The 18,612-nt window shown below is 40.5% G+C and overlaps 1 protein-coding gene across 2 annotated transcripts in view; it reads left to right on the forward strand.

The window, feature by feature from the left end:
- Positions 1-1,917: 1,917 nt before the first annotated feature.
- Positions 1,918-18,612, forward strand: part of pdlim5a (PDZ and LIM domain 5a) — a 55,851-nt gene continuing 39,156 nt past the window's right edge. For both annotated transcript variants that reach the window (XM_068704293.1, XM_068704295.1), the window contains exons 1-3: positions 1,918-2,018; positions 2,497-2,763; positions 14,782-14,933. In XM_068704293.1, coding sequence (XP_068560394.1) covers positions 2,665-2,763; positions 14,782-14,933 — 251 coding nt within the window. In that variant the 5' untranslated portion in view covers positions 1,918-2,018; positions 2,497-2,664. The remainder of the gene's footprint in view (positions 2,019-2,496; positions 2,764-14,781; positions 14,934-18,612) is intronic.

Below are 18,612 nucleotides of genomic sequence, written 5' to 3' on the forward strand. Positions count from 1 at the left end.
TGGGACCTCATCTAGAGAGGGAAGGAAGGGATGTTCTAGTAACTGCTGCTGTGGCTAATCAGCAGTGTGTTTTTGATTAATTTAACAGGATTGACTGCTGGCATTAATCTGGTTACTACAGTTAAAGCTTAGCTCCCATGGTGTTCACCATAGCATCAACCAAGGCTAACCAGGGCTCACTCGTTATCCATGTCATCTCCATGTATAAAGATGTGGTTGGTCCTGTTTACAACAGGCATGAGCAACTATCTGTGCTATAGCTTTCAAGAAACACTGTGCCTTTTTGTAATTGCAAAATCAGCTCTGCAGAGGAAACGGTGTTAATGACTCCACCGTCTCTGCTCCTTCCTATTTGTTGTTAAACCTGGCGAGGCTGGAGAAGTGTGCACTGTCTGAGTTAGACTCACTGTGGGAACGTCCATTAGCAGGTTAATGAAGAGCATCCTGTGTTTATGTGTGTGACTTTGTGTATTTAATCTTCTCACACTGTGTATCCGTCATGATGTTGGCTTATGAAAAGTGTTAGAGGCGGGTTACATGTAATATATATAGCCTGCTTGCTTCTCCCTCTTGTCTTTGTAGTTCTGTGAGCACTTTCTCTCTCTCTGTCTCTTTTTTCTGTCTTGAAGACCGTCCAGTCTCTGTCCAGCCACCTCCTCTAAGCTCATGTGCAACTTATTTTTCAAGCTATCCATCTCCTCTTTGATATTTGCTGAAAAAGTATTTTGATCTAGCAGTGCAGTGCACACGGGGTGGAGCTGTGACTTGGCTAGAGGCACTGTGTGTGTGTGTGTGTGTGTGTGTGTCTGTGTGTGTGTGTGTGTGTGTTTGGTATGTTTGGTGTGTTTGGTCAGGGCCAAGAAAGGAATGGGATGAGTGTTTGATTGAACCACTACAGTATCAGTCTAAAGTCAATATTGATCTGTCTGGGCTAGAAAAGGTTGAAATGGACAAAAGCCAGTGAAGTGCAGAAGGAGAAGAACTGCCAGCTGTCTAGACATAAATAATGAGGAAACTAATAAACAAGATGGAAATGGTGGTGCTGCACTTAGACATTTGATTGCTTACTTCTCTGTAGCAAAATGTACAGATATTGAGGACGAGAATGGTTATCCTCGCCACTTAGATTTTTAAAGAGGGAACGGTAGAGGCATGACACATAAAACAGATGTATCTAGTATCACGCAACTCAAGCTCATTAGTTTAGGACAAAGGAGCTATGGTATAAAAAGTAGCATTTAAGGTGACAGTCAATTTAATGCCAAATGTTTAAAAATCAACTGAAGAAGATGTCATCTTTGTCTTGTTCATACTGGGGCATTAGCGCAGCAGTAGTGAAACCACCATGTAACAGCAGTTGAACAAGGTGATCCTGAGCTTGTATCAAGTCACCATCACCCCGATGTATCATTTAAGGATAACCTTTGAGAGACATTTGGATCAGAGCCTTTGGGATGTGTCCTCGGGTCACGATCTGGTTCCACCTTAAATGAAGCAGCCTGCAGCATTGAGTCAATGTTCCCAAAATATCTGGATGAAAGATAAACTGTCCTCTCCTCTGCCCCTCTCTCCCTCCCCTCGTGATTTTCTCTGTGTGAAGTGCTCCCACGCTCTTTTCCTTAATCCCCTCTCCTTTTTTCGTCTCCCCCCTTTTTCAAAGTGTCTCCTCCCATCCCCTAATCTCCCCACTTCATATCATCTCCCTCATTTCTCCTCCTCTTCTGTGTCCCACTCACTCCACCCACGGTTGATTCCCCTCCTCTTTCTCCTCCCTCTCTCCTCCCAACCTAACCCTAACCCGTTCTTCCTCTCGCCTCCCTCTCCTTCTCTCCCCTCCTCCACCTTTCCCCTCCCCTCTGTCATTAGCTGGTATATAAGAGCATTGCATCCTTCTCTGCCTCTCTCACACACATACAGTGTGTTTGCCGGGAAGGGGATAGTCAAGGGGAAACTAGAGATTACATTGTCTACCTGCCTGTGAAGGAATTATTTTCCTCTCTGGAATTTCCATTAAAAAGGTACAGCATTTTCCATTAACAATATAATAGCACTAAATAGTATGAACTGTTATGCAATTAAATGAATGTTAGTTGTGGAATTGTGCTCTTGTGAGGTATTCCTGGGGGATGTTGTAAGTATTTTATGCTCCTGAACTGCTGCAGCATACTCAAGTATCGTTTGCATGTACTATATGTGTTAATGTTTTTGCCTGCTTACAAGTGTGCGTGCAGCCAGTTTCATAATTAAATTTTAATCATTTAAAAAAATTTGAACCGTGAAAATTCATGTTGAATATGTGCATTTATTTGTGTGTTTACTGAGAGTCGCTTTATAAAATGTCCTTTCCACTTGTGCTTACTGTATCCTCCCTTTGCTTTATTCTCTTGACCTCTTTTGTCATCCCTCACTAGATTTTTCTCTTCTCTTTTCACTTGTCTTATACAAACCATACAATGACAAATCCGATGTATGCTTTTCCTTCCTATCTTCCCTCAGATCTTGGAACAAACACCCTATACGGAGCCACAGCCATATTCTTACCAATCATCAACACCCTCTGACATTACTATTATCACCTGATCTGCAACACATTTTCCTGCCGTCACCATCATCACTTGCCAGTGAAATCGACGCCGAGCGCATTTGACATCGCCCAAGAAGACCATGAGCAGCAACTCCAGCGTCACGCTCTTAGGCCCGGCCCCCTGGGGCTTCAGGCTGCAGGGAGGGAAGGACTTCAACATGCCCCTCACCATCTCCAGGGTAAGACTAAAACACGCACACTTTGACACACACACACACACACACACACACACACACACACACACACACACACACACCCGTGATTATACGTCTGCTCCAACACGCTATCTGCTATGCGATAAAAGCGCATGTTTTATCTCCAAACTCTTTCATCACAGTGCAGCTGCAGAATGACATCCCAGCAATGCCACATGGCCTATAAGTGATTAAAAAGATGAACACTGGTTAGCAGCCCACCCCCCTCCTCTCCTTTCCTTCTTTTCACCACCTCCCCCCACCCCACTTGTCCTAGCTCAGTGGAATCATATGCCATCCGTCATGTATCGACCACACAGGAAACCTTTTCTCGCTGTCTACGCATTCCACTTCACTTTGGAGTGTCCGTAGCAAAAGTGCTGCAATCAAATCCTGGCTTCAGCCCCTCTGCTCCAGCAAGTAACTTGATGGTCCCTTGGTTTCTGTGCCTTGTTGCCCTCCCAGTCTGCAGTTCATTCACACATTAAAGTTCAGACAAATATGTTTCCCCCATCACTTTAAGTAATGATCCTGAAACGGATAATCCCGCTCAGGCTTCTGTTCCGTTCTGCTTGGTCAGTGCAGCTTCACTGGCACACACAAAGTACAGTGGAGCATGCATGCACTGCCCCCCAATACACAATTCTAGTGCATTCACACGCACACACTCACAAATCACTAGAACTGGGAGTGTATAGACGTGAGACTGATGATGAATGGCTTGCCAGGTCCTGTGCCAATCCCCCTTGGGTCCACTTGGGGTTGCCATGTTTGTGTTATTACTTTGGATGTGATACTTTTCCCACTAACTGAAGCCATGTGAATTCTTACCACAGTTGTGTGTTTGCGTGTGTGTTTGTCTGTGGGAGTGTGTGCCTGGACTCAAAATGATGGAAGACACTATCTGAGTAACAGAGAGAAAAAAATGATAGACAGAAGGTAGAAATAGAAAAACTAAAGTGAAACAAAAGAAACTATTTTTTTACAGAATCATGAATTTTCCAATGCGGATGCCGTTACATCTGAAATAACTAATTCTGATGAAAATATTCTGCATTGCAAAAAATGTATTCTGAAGAAATCATGTTGATAAAGCGGATACAAAATAGATGATAAATGGAAATAAATGGTGATGTTGACAGTGAAGGCTTTCTTATTCCCAAGACGTTAGCAGTAACTAAACTATAATTGTCTCAGCAGCCCACTCTGACCTTTACTGCAGTATCACAATGACCGTAATATGGTTTGAGGTTTCAAGACATTGGCAGTGTGAGTGCGCTGGTGCAGTTTTGGGTGCAGTTAAAATAAATGTTTGTTAAAATAAATGTTTGTTCAGTCTGCTTAAGACTGTAAAGTGCACCGTAAGTGGATTGTGTGACTTATGAGTATGCCTGAATACTTAAAGGTAATTCCCGATTAGAATTAAGTCATGTCTAAAAATTCCAGCTCAAGTTTCTTTCAATAAACATTTCACTTTTTGCCAAAAGTGAAATGAGAATTAAAGAACAATCTCAGTAACTGGTTACTTCTTTGTATGCATCAAAAGGTGTAAACAAAAGCTTCAGCTAATGAAACCAACAGACAAATTCTGCTCTCGCCATCTTTAGCCAACTGATACCATTTTGGTTCACAGTTATGAATACCTTATTTACATTCCAACTGACCGTCTTGTTTTGAATGTAAAAGTCCCAATATGCTATTTGATTGGGTCTTTGTGAAATAAAGGCCAATTATATCAAACGCAATGTAACATGTGGCTGTTTCTTGAAGCACAATATATATATATATTTTCAAGTTTAAAATAAAGAATATTGGAAAACAGCGGTGCATCTGGTTTGGGGAGACCACATGAATGAAGCGTGGCCATTATTTAACTTTGGATCTTTAAGAGAAGAGAAATGTACATTAGTAGAGTACAAAGAGCGCATGTGACTAAATGCAAGGTTCTATTGATAGGCAGTGTATGGAAATACATCTACACTTTGTATACAAAGGGTTAAGGGTAGCTTGAGGGCTGATGACAGCCAGTTTATGTGACACTCAACCGGTCATCGATCTAGATTTGCCCCCCTTCATTCTTATCATTCCTTCATCCCATCATACCCTCCTATTTGTTTCTGTCTCTCTCTTTGTCATTAGACTCACTTCTTATAAACAATATAGTTTTCAGTCTACATACAAGAATCAAACCAAACCTAATCTTACCTTATCCGCCCTGTCAAATCCATTTTACGGTTGACAAAGGGCAGTGCTTCTGACCGCTGATCACCCATAAACACTGTGTGTTTCACACACATTGCTCTCTGCCAGTGCAACCATGGAGTTGGTTCTACGAAGGGGTAATAAGGGAACGCTGCACTCCTGCCAAACCACACTTAGCCTCACAGCTGCTGTTGCTAAGCTCTATACCTATGTGGATATACGGTGTGTGTTGTTTACGGTAAAAACATGTCATAGCCATGGTATTACCACATTGTACCGGTATTGCATCAGAGAGTCGAGTAAAGGTGTAACCACAACTGTAAGTCCTGAGTGTCTTTTTACAGTGTAACTGGCCAAGATTGACAATACTGCTTCTCAAAGTGCCAATGAAACGTTTTACCACGGCAACTTAGTTTGACATTGTCCATGAAAGGAGATATTTGGAGAAGAAAGGAAAAGATTTTAGCAAAAGCAGGCTGAGTGAGAGAGTGGGGTCGCTAAGTTCTCCTTTAATATATTTATTGATAGCCTGCATCACCCTTGGAGGCAGGGTTTTCCACATTAATCCATATACAATACTGTACATTGTAATGCACAGGTACTCTTCAGCAAAACAGCTGAAAGTACTGGTGCTCTTCTACAGAGTCAAAACAAGTAAGAGTCTTGTTCAGAGACAAGTGGCTGATGATGGGCTTAAAGACAGCAATGGATGTGTAAGCTGTAATAGTTTAGATACACAATTGCCTCAATAGGCAGCAGACTACCTTAATACCTCGTATTTTTGTGAAGCAACCATTTAATGGATATGCTGCTAAAAAGTTTTTGTAGAAAATGGCTTGCAGAAGTACTCCTGTAAATCCTCATTAAAAGCATTTATCTTGCAATCCATTTACTTGTTTAACGGATGAAAGGATTTTCAAGAGCAAGGTCTCTCATATGGGGAGACAGAAAATAGCTGCCCTCTATTCACAGTTAAATTTATAACACGGTGAATCAATATTTAAACCTTTCTACCCCACTTACAGGATCCCCAGCTAAAATAATTTAAGGGAAGGAAACCCAGGGGAGCAAGTGCATTACGATTCTGAAAATAGATGCGTCGTTTCTCAGGTCAGCTCGCTGTGACCGCACCCACTCATGAGACAAATTGATCTCGGATCCGTACCCCAGTGTTACGAGCCCCCGGGTCCAGGCTGAATATTGACCAGAGGGCATCTTGAGTATTTTAGAGACTCCCAAGTACAAACTGCAACAGTATGCCAGGAAGGGTCGATAATAATGCGTCCATCTGTCGTCACTGCATGAATCCTTCCTCTAGAGCTAAACATAGAAATGTCTGTAATGATTAACTTTGGAGAGTTGTTAATCACAGGAGATCGAGTTTGTGCTGTGAATACAGCAAGATGAGTGGAACGCTGATCTATATTAATACCTTTTCATGGAAGAATGCAGTTCTTGGAACTCAGCTATGGCCGCCTCCTGCTTCAACAGGCGATGATAACAACTGACCACAGTGATGGGTCTATTTCAAAGAGTGTTCAGCTCTATACATAGTCTCTGTCTTTTATCTCTGCATTACTGCCTCCCTGCCTCTGTTTCCTCCTCTTACAATACTTGCTCTTGCACTCGCATTGCATCGCTGTCCAGGTCTTTGTGACTTAACCTTTCATACTAGACAACCAGAGCCAGATGACAGCTCCTCCATGCGACTTATAATACCTCAATCTATCTAAATCAAACAAGTCCTGTGCTTCCCTCTGAGTATCTATCTATCGTAGTAAAATAGAGCCAGAGCCAGAATCAACAACTTATCATTTCCTCTCCCACAAATCAACCTGTCAGTGCTGATGTGTGTACTTGTTGGCACACATTTGTTATATTTGGACAATGTAACAGACTGGAGTTTTCTGCGTTCACTGCAGCACGATAATTCATCTTAAACCCCTTAACATTTGTGAGACCTGATGTTGCATTCCAAGATTTGGTGTTCAGTTTTCGTGGCTTTTTTTTTAATGCCACTAATCTTTTGTTATTACTAGTTATCTATAAACATTTGTGAGGCTGGTTGGCATCATTATAGCAGTGATGAGTTGAGAGAAAAGAGGAGGATTACTTTATGGAAACACGCTCATACCTTCAGATTGTATGTTGACAGTTATCTGATCCTACCGGTGACCTCACTAGGACATTTCTGTCTTCACCGGTAATGGGCTGACTAATCCATCGTAAAAAGCCCTATCAGTGTCACACGTGTCAATACGGAAACCATGCTGACGTTCAAATCACACCGTGAATCCTTTCAGGAGTTGATACAGTTTTTCATTCAGGGTCACACTATCTTACACTAGTTGAAAGGACTCATGTAAGTGAACAACCTTACTAAGGACAAACTATAGCGGTCAATTGTAGGACGTGGTAATAAAATATACTGAAAGAATCATCCTTTAAATTGTGTTTTTTGAAGGGTGCTGCTTTAGTGTAACTGGAATGAACAGAATTATATGAGGCCTGAAAACGTTTCTAACGGTGACAGACAAGCACAGCCACTGCAGTGAATTCACAATGAAGAGACCTGAATACCCTATTGTTTAATGTGGTTCTAATGTATTTTCCACAGTAGCTAATCTGACTGTGTCTCCTCTGCCTTCCTCTCAGGATGCCGGCCTCATGTCTGGTATCATGTTTATTCATTATAATATTGGTTGACTACAAGGTCTGATAGACATTTGTAATGGCTGTGGGTTAGGAGTTCAATAGAAGGGAAACAGCTGTGGCTATCCTCTTTCCTCTTTGGCTTTTAGGTATTTGCTCTTGATGCTTTGTTTGGACGTTGTTCAGTGGACTCCAGACCCTGAAATCTTATTCCTACTGGCAGAATAGAGAAGAATTTAAGTAGTAGTAGAATAGAAGACAAAGCTGGCAATTTGGTTCTCTAATGAATGGCTTATGTAAGGGACCTTGCATGCACTGCTGTGTTTGCAATGAGGCTTCTCTAAATACGCAGTTTTAAGATATTGTTCAACTGCCTCATTGACCAGAAACCCTTTGATTTTCACATCTTACTAAACATTCAAGCAGTTTTCATTCCCACAGTCTCTGAATGGATATTTCACCCCCTGAGCTACAACTTGATTTAAAACACGCTGCGTATAATAACACTCAAAATATAGGAAAATAATTGTTACCCTATATCATTTTAATATTTTTTGGCAAGGTTTTTCTTTTCAGATGTTGACTAATAGCGTTTCAATTAGAACATATTATAAACAACTTAAACATGATTTAACCTGTAACTTAAAACCACAATTAATTACAGCCTCTGTAAGTGTGTGCTGCTGATGACGCACACTCTGGGTTCATATGGAATAATAACAATCCAGTCTTGTGTTATTATGGCTGTATTCCTGAGTGTGCCTTGCCAATGCTAAGTCCAGCAGCGCCATGACGATCACATCATTGAGTCTGGCCATGAATACTGGCTTGTATTCGCTTCTAGCTTATAAAGTGAAGTTATTTTTTTACAACGTGAAATAATGTCATGTGGATTTGTTGATTCTGGTCCTGTGTGTAGTATAATAATCTAGCCCTCTGTTACATATGTTACACTGTTACTGTAACTCCCTCACTTCATTTACATGTGAAGGAGACATCCAGCCGTCAATACTTAAAGAAAGTGTCAGTTTATTTTATTGGTGTTTACTTTTCCTTGATCTGCCTTGTCTACAACTACTCATACAGTAAATTATATCTTATTTTTTTCCAAAAATGTATTCATTTATTGGTACCCTGTGGAGTTGATGATCCTTAGTGCTATGAAGCAACGTCGTTAAGCGTGGGTCCCTGCTGTGTTACACATACATACGCATTCCTGCCAGCTGTGTCACACAATTCCACTTATCTACAGGTGGCAGTAAAGTGCCAAGAAATGCAGTAACTTCCCAGCAAAAGCAGGGAAGAAGAAGACTAAATGTGCACGTAAACAATGCAGCTTTCAAACTATTCAAAAAATGATTTCTGCAAAGGTTTTATCAGGAAGTAAATCCATTCAAAACGTTTGTTAGACCTCACAGATCTACACACAATGTGTTTAGGTGAGTAACACTGAATGCAAACAGAAACTTTGTCTACAAGAAAGCCCCACAGGCCACCTTTAAGCATGTACTCTCAGCTTCAGGTTTAGTGCATTGTATTGTTGTGGGATTAAGAATAGACTCACTCTGCTGACTTTGCAGCACTTTGATGGACATCATCTGTAACCTTTTAGTGAAACAATTATTTGAAATCCCATATCAGAGGAATCATTGTATTTACATTTTATGGATATAATAATATCATGAGAAAGCAGCTTAATCTTAATAAGGCTTATCAGATCGTATCAGAGGTGGATTATGCTTGAATGAGGGCTTCTTGTAAGTATGGCAGATCTCTCTCTCTCTCTCTCTCTCTCTCTCCCTCTCTCTCTCTCTCTCTCTCTCTCTCTCTCTCTCTCTCTCTCTTTTGTGCAAAGCTTTATGTTTAATGTATACAATGTGTTTTTGTGGGTTTGGCAGCTGTTGCTGCAGTGAGCTATGGAAACTCAATGCCAAATAGCCTTTCCTTAATAAGGTGTCACATTCACATACAAGTCAGGAAGTGATTATTAGACACTGGTGTGCACACATAGCTTTAAGGAAAGAAACAGTATGTGTGTGTGTGTGTGTGTGTGTGTGTGTGTGTGTGTGTGTGTGTGTGTGTGTGTGTATTAGTTATTATTAGAGTGTCGGCATGGGTACACATGTGCAAACACACACCATACATATACTGTTACATCATTTAGAGAGATCCACTAGTTACCCAGAGTCTTTATTCTTTTCTCCATTCTCTACTTAGTATTGTTGTATATATGACATGTATGGCATGCTCATACTTCAGGCATGTTGTGGTGACATATGACTAGCCAGCAGTAATGTGTCATGTATGTTTTTATTTATTAGTAATGCAATGGTCTGTTTTAGATTCTTTCAACTGATGGTCATTTTCAAAAACTTGACTTTTAACCCCGAAGCAAACAATCTGCCAGCGTCAGACTCCTTCTAACAGTTGAAAAAGAGCAGTGGATTTTGTTGGATAAACACTATATCCTGTTTCAGGTATTCCCATGATGCACTTGACATTACTGCATGATTAACCTCATTCAGGAGCATAGATTATGAATTAAACACTGCCTGACAGTTTAATATGTGTTACTAATGGATCCAGCTTTGTTGAGGTGATGTCTACTTCAGCTTCTGTCTCCTGCACTTTCTAAATCTTCCCTTCCCTCTCTTTTAACTTTTTCCATCTCTATCTTTATGTCTCCTTCATAAATCTCACTCACAATGTTTAATTTTGATATCAATACTCTGGTCATAAATAACGAGCTGGCCCGTAAACAAAAAATGTTTGATAAAATATTTCTATATTTTACCATTTTTCCTTACTACATTTTTCTGTTCCTACCTGAGATTCAAAAATACAATAAAGGAGCCTTTCCTGTCATGTATGATCACAGTAAAAGAAAATATCTGGCCTGAGAGCAGTAAGTGTTTCCAAAGGCTGGCATCTGGTGACCTCTTTTGTGGATTTCTGAGTTATGAGGAACAATCTGGGTATTCGTGTCTCCTGCTCTGAGTGTTTTGATCATAGGGTGAGTCAATCTGTCACTCCTTGTGCTGAAAGCAGCCATTGTTCAAAGCACTCAAACTGGTCAGTGTATGTTCAAACCAGACAGTGTTTCAGCACCCGACTAGCCCTTATTGCTATGTGTTGGAACCAGCTTACTTTTTCAGAGCACTTAAATCAGACAGCGTATGTGTTGAAAACTGACGTTGCTGGAAGCATAATGGCAAGTTCATCTGTGAAAGCTTTAACACGCTGCACGTGTTTTTCTCATTCTTGTGAGTGTTTTGACACGAATATTGACCCTTTCCCTTTTGAACGAATATATAATAATGCAGGGAACTTCTACACAAAGGTAGTGTATGTTGAAAAGGCAGAATATCAGGTATTTTATGAAGAAAAGAAGTGAATGGTTAACTTCATCGAGCAGACCCTCAAGCGACTGTGGGAATAATGTGATTTGTTATAGTTTTTAAAGACGCAGACAAACAATGTCGTCCTGCCGATAGGGGTGTCCGATCAGAAAACACTTTGCGTCGTACTCAACGGCAGTTACCTACAAATGTTTTTGTTATTTGTTTTAGAGGACCACCTGATGAATGTAAGTAAAATGTCCACTTTCCTTTTAGCTCTGTTTAGGCCTTTACTAACTTCTAAAAAAACAATATCTGCAGTCTTTAACTATCTTGATGCTCCACTGTTAATGGAGAAAATCTATGGGCTTTTTATGAGAAGGATTTTAATGCAGGCTTCTACGGCAACTTTAGTCACATTTTGTCATAGTGAGATCAACAAGTCTGACAGGAGATTAGAAAATTCCCACACTGTTAATTCACTTTTCTCATGTGGTTTAGTTGTCTCAGTGTTGGGATGTTTGCATTCAGAGGGTTATTCATATAAGTCATGGTCAAGTGTTGACGGATGTCCCTGCACATTCGGAGCAGAGCTCAGCTGCTGTCGGAGCGTATGAATATACATACTTGTACTGTATTACCGTCTCCAGTGGATTTGTGCATAGTGTTAAAGCTGCTGTTTTTTGTCATGGCCGCAGCAACAGAGCTATAAATCAAATACCCCGGGAAACGTGAAGTGGTTGGCTTTTTGCATAGACAGATTATTTACATTTTTTGTTTCTGATTTTCTCAATGATTTGTTGCACTGTTTTTGATATGAAAATTGAAACTACTTGGAGCTCCGAAACCTTTTTTAAATCATAGTGATTGAAACCAAATGTTTTCTTTTGGAAACTGATATCCCGCCAGCACGAACCATTTCTTTAGACTTATTTGGAATGAGAACTTTACATTAAATAATTAAACCTTTTTATTTTCTGTTTGTCATATGGACCGTTGTTCAGAATTCGTTGAACTCTCTGGTATAGATGCAGGTTGCTTTGTATAGATGGAGAGAGAGAGAGAGAGAGAGAGAGAGAGAGAGAGAGAGAGAGAGAGAGAGAGAGAGAGAGGTTGTGTGTGTAGGGGGCAGGAACTGAGCACAAATTGGGGGAAAACATGTAATTGAACATTTTGTGGTGAGCATTTGGTTCCTGACGGTGCCAGGGTGGTTAGCATGAACACACCCCTTGAAATGGGTCAAAATGCACAGAGAAGAAAGAGCCCACAGAATCAGCAGTTTCTTTTCTCCTTCCCTTCTGTTTCTGCCTTCCTTTCCATCCACGCAATTCTAATCAATGTCAAGCCGATCCCTCATTACCCTGTTCTTCCTGCCCTCTGTGGTTGTGAGTGGTGAGTGATGTTGCGTGTGTTGGGCTAATATGACTATAAAAGGTTGGGGCCGCAGAGCCTTAACACTAATCCGGGTGCAGAGCCTCTTTTATTAGCCCTGCCTGTGTCTGTCTGTCTTTGAGTGGGAGTGGGAGACAAAGATAGAGGCAGAGGAAAGGGACACAAAGGGGGATGTAACGCACCAAAGACGACTAAACCCACCTTACACCTCTTCATCCTGGACTGTCGTTTCTCGTTCAGCTGAAACAGATTTTCTTGTAGAAGCTCCAAATACAATAGCTGCACTTGAAGTGGTGTGTGGTGGGTGAGAGTAAGAGCCACTTTATAGCTAGTACAACCACAAAAAGTGGACTGTGTGTGTGTGTGTGTTCGGTGGAGTGGTGTGTGTGTGGGGTCTTTTTTGTCCACCGTGTCAAAAGAAACAAATGACCTCACTCCCCTTTGGTCACACGTGGACCTTCTGTCTGACCAAGAATGGTCAGAATCACAGCGGCAGCTGCGCTTTTGTTCTCCAAGGACTTCAGTAATATCTAAGCCCCTTTTTGTTACCAGTAGAACAAACACACTTTACCAAATTGTTAGAAAAATCAATATGAGACCAATATTTGTTAAAGACATTTTGCAGTGATACCCTCACAGTGAACTTGGATACAGTTGCTTTGGCATCATGGGAAAAAGACAAGAGATACTGAGTGTAACATCCTACGCACATTTCCGTCCTCTCTCAGCCTCCTGATAAGAATGTCTCTGGTTGATATGACACACGCTGCCACCAATGCACTGCCCTGCTTGTTGGTGACGGTGACTTTGAGTTCAAGACGGTAATAAAAAAATTTAAATTGACAGATGCTAAAACAATATTTCAGGTCAGAAAGTCGACTATCAGACACAAACAAAAAAAGTCTCCTTACATGATATTATATTATATAATGAAACAATTAAACTGTTTCTCTTGTTTGTTTTCCAATCAATGGCAACATTATATTTGTGTCACCATCACTTAAATCATTTAGAAAAAATCTGCCTCACCTGTATAAATGCACTTCAATAGCACATACTTTAACTTTCCAAAAAGGAAACAGGGTGAGTTACAACACGTAAATATAGAACACAATTACACATTTAATCTAATTGGATTTTATTTCGGTGTGGGCTCCACTTGTGTGCCTGTTAAGTGGTTAGTTGCCTCGCAACTGTTCTCAAACACTTGTTTACTAAATCTGTTCCGCATTGCTCACAAATAGATGGACTACAACAGCAGTGATGGCTGTGGAAAATGTTATTTTTGTTCCCAGCATGATTATATATTTAACATTTCTGTCAAGAGCTGAATTGATACAGGACAGGCACTTGTGCACATTGGAGCCATATTGAACAACAGGGTTGGTGTTAATGCAAGCCCTGTTGTTCAACATGAGTTCCTCTGTGTGGCTTGAATCTGGGTCAAATTAACCAGCTTCCCCCAGAGTGGAAGTGCAGCAATTAAACTTTGTTTGGAGGCAGATATTTGAAGCATACCTCAAAAATCATGGAATACACTGAAAACCAGAGACAAATGGAGAGCATACATATTTTATGATGCGTGCAAACTAAGAGATGTCTGGCTTCTAATTGCTGTTACCTCAAAGCCAATAAAACTGGTATGTGACAGCAATGTGCAGCGTTGTACCATTAGCTATTTGTCACCTTTTTAACTGCATTTGGTACAGAGTATAATGACATAAGTGCTTCTTACTGGCACTAGATTCACTTTAGTTGATGTTAAGTGTGTGTCAAGATAAGCTTAGTTTGTTTTTGTTTATAGAAACAGACATGACACAACTCCAACCTCTTGGTTACACTGCTGATGTTGAACGTTGGCCCTTTGCTCTTTGTGATATAACTTCACTTTCAATGTTCAACTAAACATTTTTGGCCATTTAGCTTTCTGATACATGTTTAGTACTTGTATACTGATAAAACAATCTCTTTCATAGTATGGATTTTCATTAAACAACCTACCAATACAAAATGGCTACATAGAGGAGAAATTGGACACAAGGATTGCATTATGGCTGTGATCTTTCTTCCCACACATGCTGTGGTTAAGAGTCATTTTGAACCTTTCTCTTTTCTCTTAACAAGCTGTAAGCCCAGTATGACAGCGGGTCATAAAGAAGAAACAAAGGTAACTCAAAGATGAAGGCTCCGGCTATTAGACACGCATCAGTGAACATACAGTAGAACCATCATCATGCGGTAGAGGACCAGGTCTTTCATTAGCTTTGCCCGAATACTTCTGTAATGGAATGGATCCATAAATCTTGTGATAAATACAGGGTGAATGTGTTCTTCCCACCCTCCTGCTTAATAATCCTGACTGTGATGCTGTTGGTCATGCAGCTAATTCAAGCCGTTTGTGGTTCTTGTGTCTCTGCAGCTGACAGATGGTGGAAAGGCGGCTAAAGGTGGCATTGGTATCGGAGACATGGTTCTGTCTATTGACGGCATCGCCACGGAGGGCATGAACCACCTGGAGGCCCAGAACAAGATCAAGAGCTGCACTGGCAACCTCAGCCTCAACCTGCAGAAGTAAGCCATGAGCTCACGTGTGTGTGTGTGTGTGTGTGTGTGTGTGTGTGTGTGTGTGTGTGTGTGTGTGTGTGTGTGTGAGAGAATGTGTAGTAGTTATAAATTCACTTCACTTTAGAATGATTTCATATCTGAAGGTAAGTGGGAAGCCATGTATCTCCATGACAACACAGGAACCATACATTCCCTTTCAAACACTCCCAAACAACCCATCTCTGCAAATTTGAAGTCCATGCTTTCCCTTTGAACCCCGACATCCCGCATACAGGCAGATGTTCACTGTTGTTGTAGAAATTAATCTTCGCTTTAACACAGCAACACCATTAGTTCTGCCTGATGTTCCATTCCCTGAAGGAAAGAGGAAAAACTGAAATCCCAGCTAGAGCATCACACATGTGGACCACCCCCTCTTCCCCAAGGCCTACTCCTCTCCGTTTGGTGGAATCTTGTTGTACAGTGGAGCTGATTTTTCACAAGCAATTGTGTTGCAGTGTGTGTGTGTGTGTGTGTGTGTGGCTTTATATTGGTTTTCATGTGGTTTGAATTGTCCGGTTCCTTGGCAGCACCTGTAGGCAAGCGTCTGTTTTCATTTATACACAAATGTTCAAGGCTCCTACACTTGTTCTTTTGGTATTCAAGATCATGAAAGAGGGAGCAGATTTACAGTATAACAGTATACAGAGGTAAAATGAATCGATTTTGCTACGGTTCTTGAAATCAAAATTAACTTTGAAGTATTAAAATTCTCAGTTTTCTTTTCCTTCTGTGAGTTTTGATTTGTCTCTTCGTCGGTGTCTGGGTTTCACATTCTGTCCTCCCTCCATGACTTTCATCTTTCTTTCACCCCTCCCCTTGTTTGGGGCTAACTGATCATGTCCTCTAATTTGTGTCCAAATGATGACAGACCGAAGATGTTTGCTTTTGGTTGAGTGGTAGAGAACACATACTGGAATACCACAGGGTTTATAGTAATTTAGGGTCAGCGTGTGGGTTCCTGTGAAAGAGAGACCATGATCAAACTCATTTTTATGATGGGTGAAGCGGGTCTTAGAATGACACTTCGTCGATGGATGATTTACCGATCAAAGTGGAAGTTCATATTCTGATGGATTGCAAAGGTTTTTTTTATTCTGAAGAAAGTCAACCAGGTTTGGCTGACAACAATGTGGAAGATATACAACCCATCGGTCCGGCAGTCGTTTGATTTATACCTTTAAAGCTGTTTCAATTACACCGGAAAGCCTTTCTCAGCATATTGAAAAAACATAAATATAAAGGTTTCTTACTGATTGCTTATTACAGTGATTAGTTTAAGCAAAGTGTAGTTTGACTCATGGTTTACACAGTGGAACAATACTTCTGCACATGCATCTGATTTTATAGTTTGTCTCCCTAAAGCTGCATCAAATATGTGGATGAGACGACTAATGGATTCAACATTTCTGTGCTTCATCTAACGTTTGGCATATAGTGAAAGAGGTTGATATGAGCATGACGCTTTGCAAGACTCAAACCTGCCAAACATTTGATTTATTATTATGCCTGGCACACCATATATCTTCTCTTAAAGGAATAGTTTGGGAAATATGCTTACTAGCTTTCTCTGCATGAATTAGATCAGAGGATTGAAACCACTCGCCAATCTGTTTAATATAAAGCTACAGTCCAAAGGTAAAAATAAAAACTGCACTACAAGAAGCTAGCCAAGAAATAGTCCAGCACCTAACCTTCCGTAAAAAACACAACCTGTTGTTTTTACACTTCATAGTTTGTGCAAATGAAACAAATGTGATTTAATATATTATTTAGTCAGCTTTAGAGATGGTTGGTGGATTTAAAAAAATCTTGTCTCATCATCTAACTATCGACAAGACAGCGATTAAGCGTCTTTTCCCAAAGACTTTTGTTTCCAATTAGGTGCCTAAAGAGTTGCCAAGTCCCAGTGTAACTGAACAAATCTCATGTAAGGGTGCGCTTGTTTGGGGGACCAGTTAAAGGATTATCTGTTCTGCATCGCTCTGTGTCTGTGGCAGACATCAACCCTTCAAGGGCTGATTCATGCCCTATTGGAAACACATGGAACAGGTTTTTTCATTAAGTGGCAGTATTATATTGTTTAGGCGGTGTGACCAGGCAGCCGCTTTGGGGATAACTGGCTCCAGCTTCTGCTTTACTAGGATACTTTAGGGTCCAGAAGATTGACCGTGTAATCCCTGTGCCTTCTCCAGACTCCATTAACAATAAGAAATAAGATCAGAGTTTTAAGGTTTCATTCTGTTTGTTGCTTGGCACTCATTGGTACTGCGAGTTAGACATACGGTGCTGTATATTTAAAAAGTGTCATGCCTAGGTCAACATCTGGACTTTAATAGGTTTACATGCGTAATGGAAAGAACCAATCTCGTCCCTCATTTCTGTTAGTTTTCACAGGCGTCGCTCGCTTCTCTTTCAGTTTTTCTTCTCTGCACATTTTGATTGGGTTTGTCACTGGGTCAGATAGCAACAGGAATGATAATAGCGAGAAGATACAGAGAAATGTTAACAATTCATGCGGTGTCTGCATGTGTGTATTTTAAAAGGAGACAGGTTGTTATTACTTTTCCAAATAAACCAGTGATGGGGAGAAGAGATGGACAGCAGATGTGTGGACAAGACAAGGAAACGCTGTAGAATAAAGTTGTTTCTCCAGGAAAAACTTAAACTCGTGCAAAAATTGTCCAGGTTCTAATTATTTTTAAGGATGACATGGCAGATGTAAAGAAAAAAAAAATTATCCTGGCACTGACTGGAACAGAACTGGGATTTATTGCCTGAAAGGTGAAGCCAGGTAAATGCATGAATGCAAATACCATGGTTACCAGTGTAATTAACACTCACCAACATTCATTTAGCTGTCTGTGAGACTTATTTCTACAGTGGAAAACCCATGGCAGTAAAGCAAGCAAAGCAACCACCACTGAAACTGCTAGTAGCAGGTGCCAAAATGACATCAGGGTAAGTTTGTTGTTGTCCCACTTATTCCAGCTTATCCAGCTGATTTTCTGCGGATCATTTTGCAAACTCTTGATGCACTATAGGCTTTGGCAGTCACTCTATCAACTGGTTTCCCTGTTAAAAAAAGCAGGCTTTTTACATCACACAGGTTTACAAACCAGATCTCACATACATGAAAGGCTGTTCTATCAGCTTCTTTCATCCAGGAATGATCCCTCTTTTATTGATTTGTCTTTCTTTTTGTTTTACTTACAAAGATTCCATCTCACTTGCTTCACGGTTTGTTTCAATGATCATGATCATTGTATGTGCAGAGTGCACAGACAACATTTTCTAGATACAGTGAGTTTCACTTCTACATCTCCGCATTTGGCTACAGCAGCAAGTTTCTGGCAGTGCAGTGTGTAAATTGAATTGTGGGTCTGTAAGTGTGTTGCTTTATCACAGTGTGACTGAGTGAGAGATTCTGTAGGCTTTCATAGATTAGTATCATCAGTGTCACATACAATGATTCAGTTAATTGTTTAATACTGTCTACCAGCTTCTTCTTCTTATTTATTTTATCTGTGTAAATTGTATTTCTCTCACATTAAATTAGACACATTTCCTGCACAGCTGGAATAGCGGTAAGGGAATAAATAGTTACTAATCTGAAATGTGTTGGTTGTTTTACTTGACATTTCAA

This window comes from Cebidichthys violaceus, unplaced genomic scaffold (assembly GCF_023349555.1).
Source record: "Cebidichthys violaceus isolate CVI_PGR_0920_01 unplaced genomic scaffold, fCebVio1.0.p SCAF_9, whole genome shotgun sequence".
NCBI lineage: Eukaryota > Metazoa > Chordata > Actinopteri > Perciformes > Stichaeidae > Cebidichthys > Cebidichthys violaceus.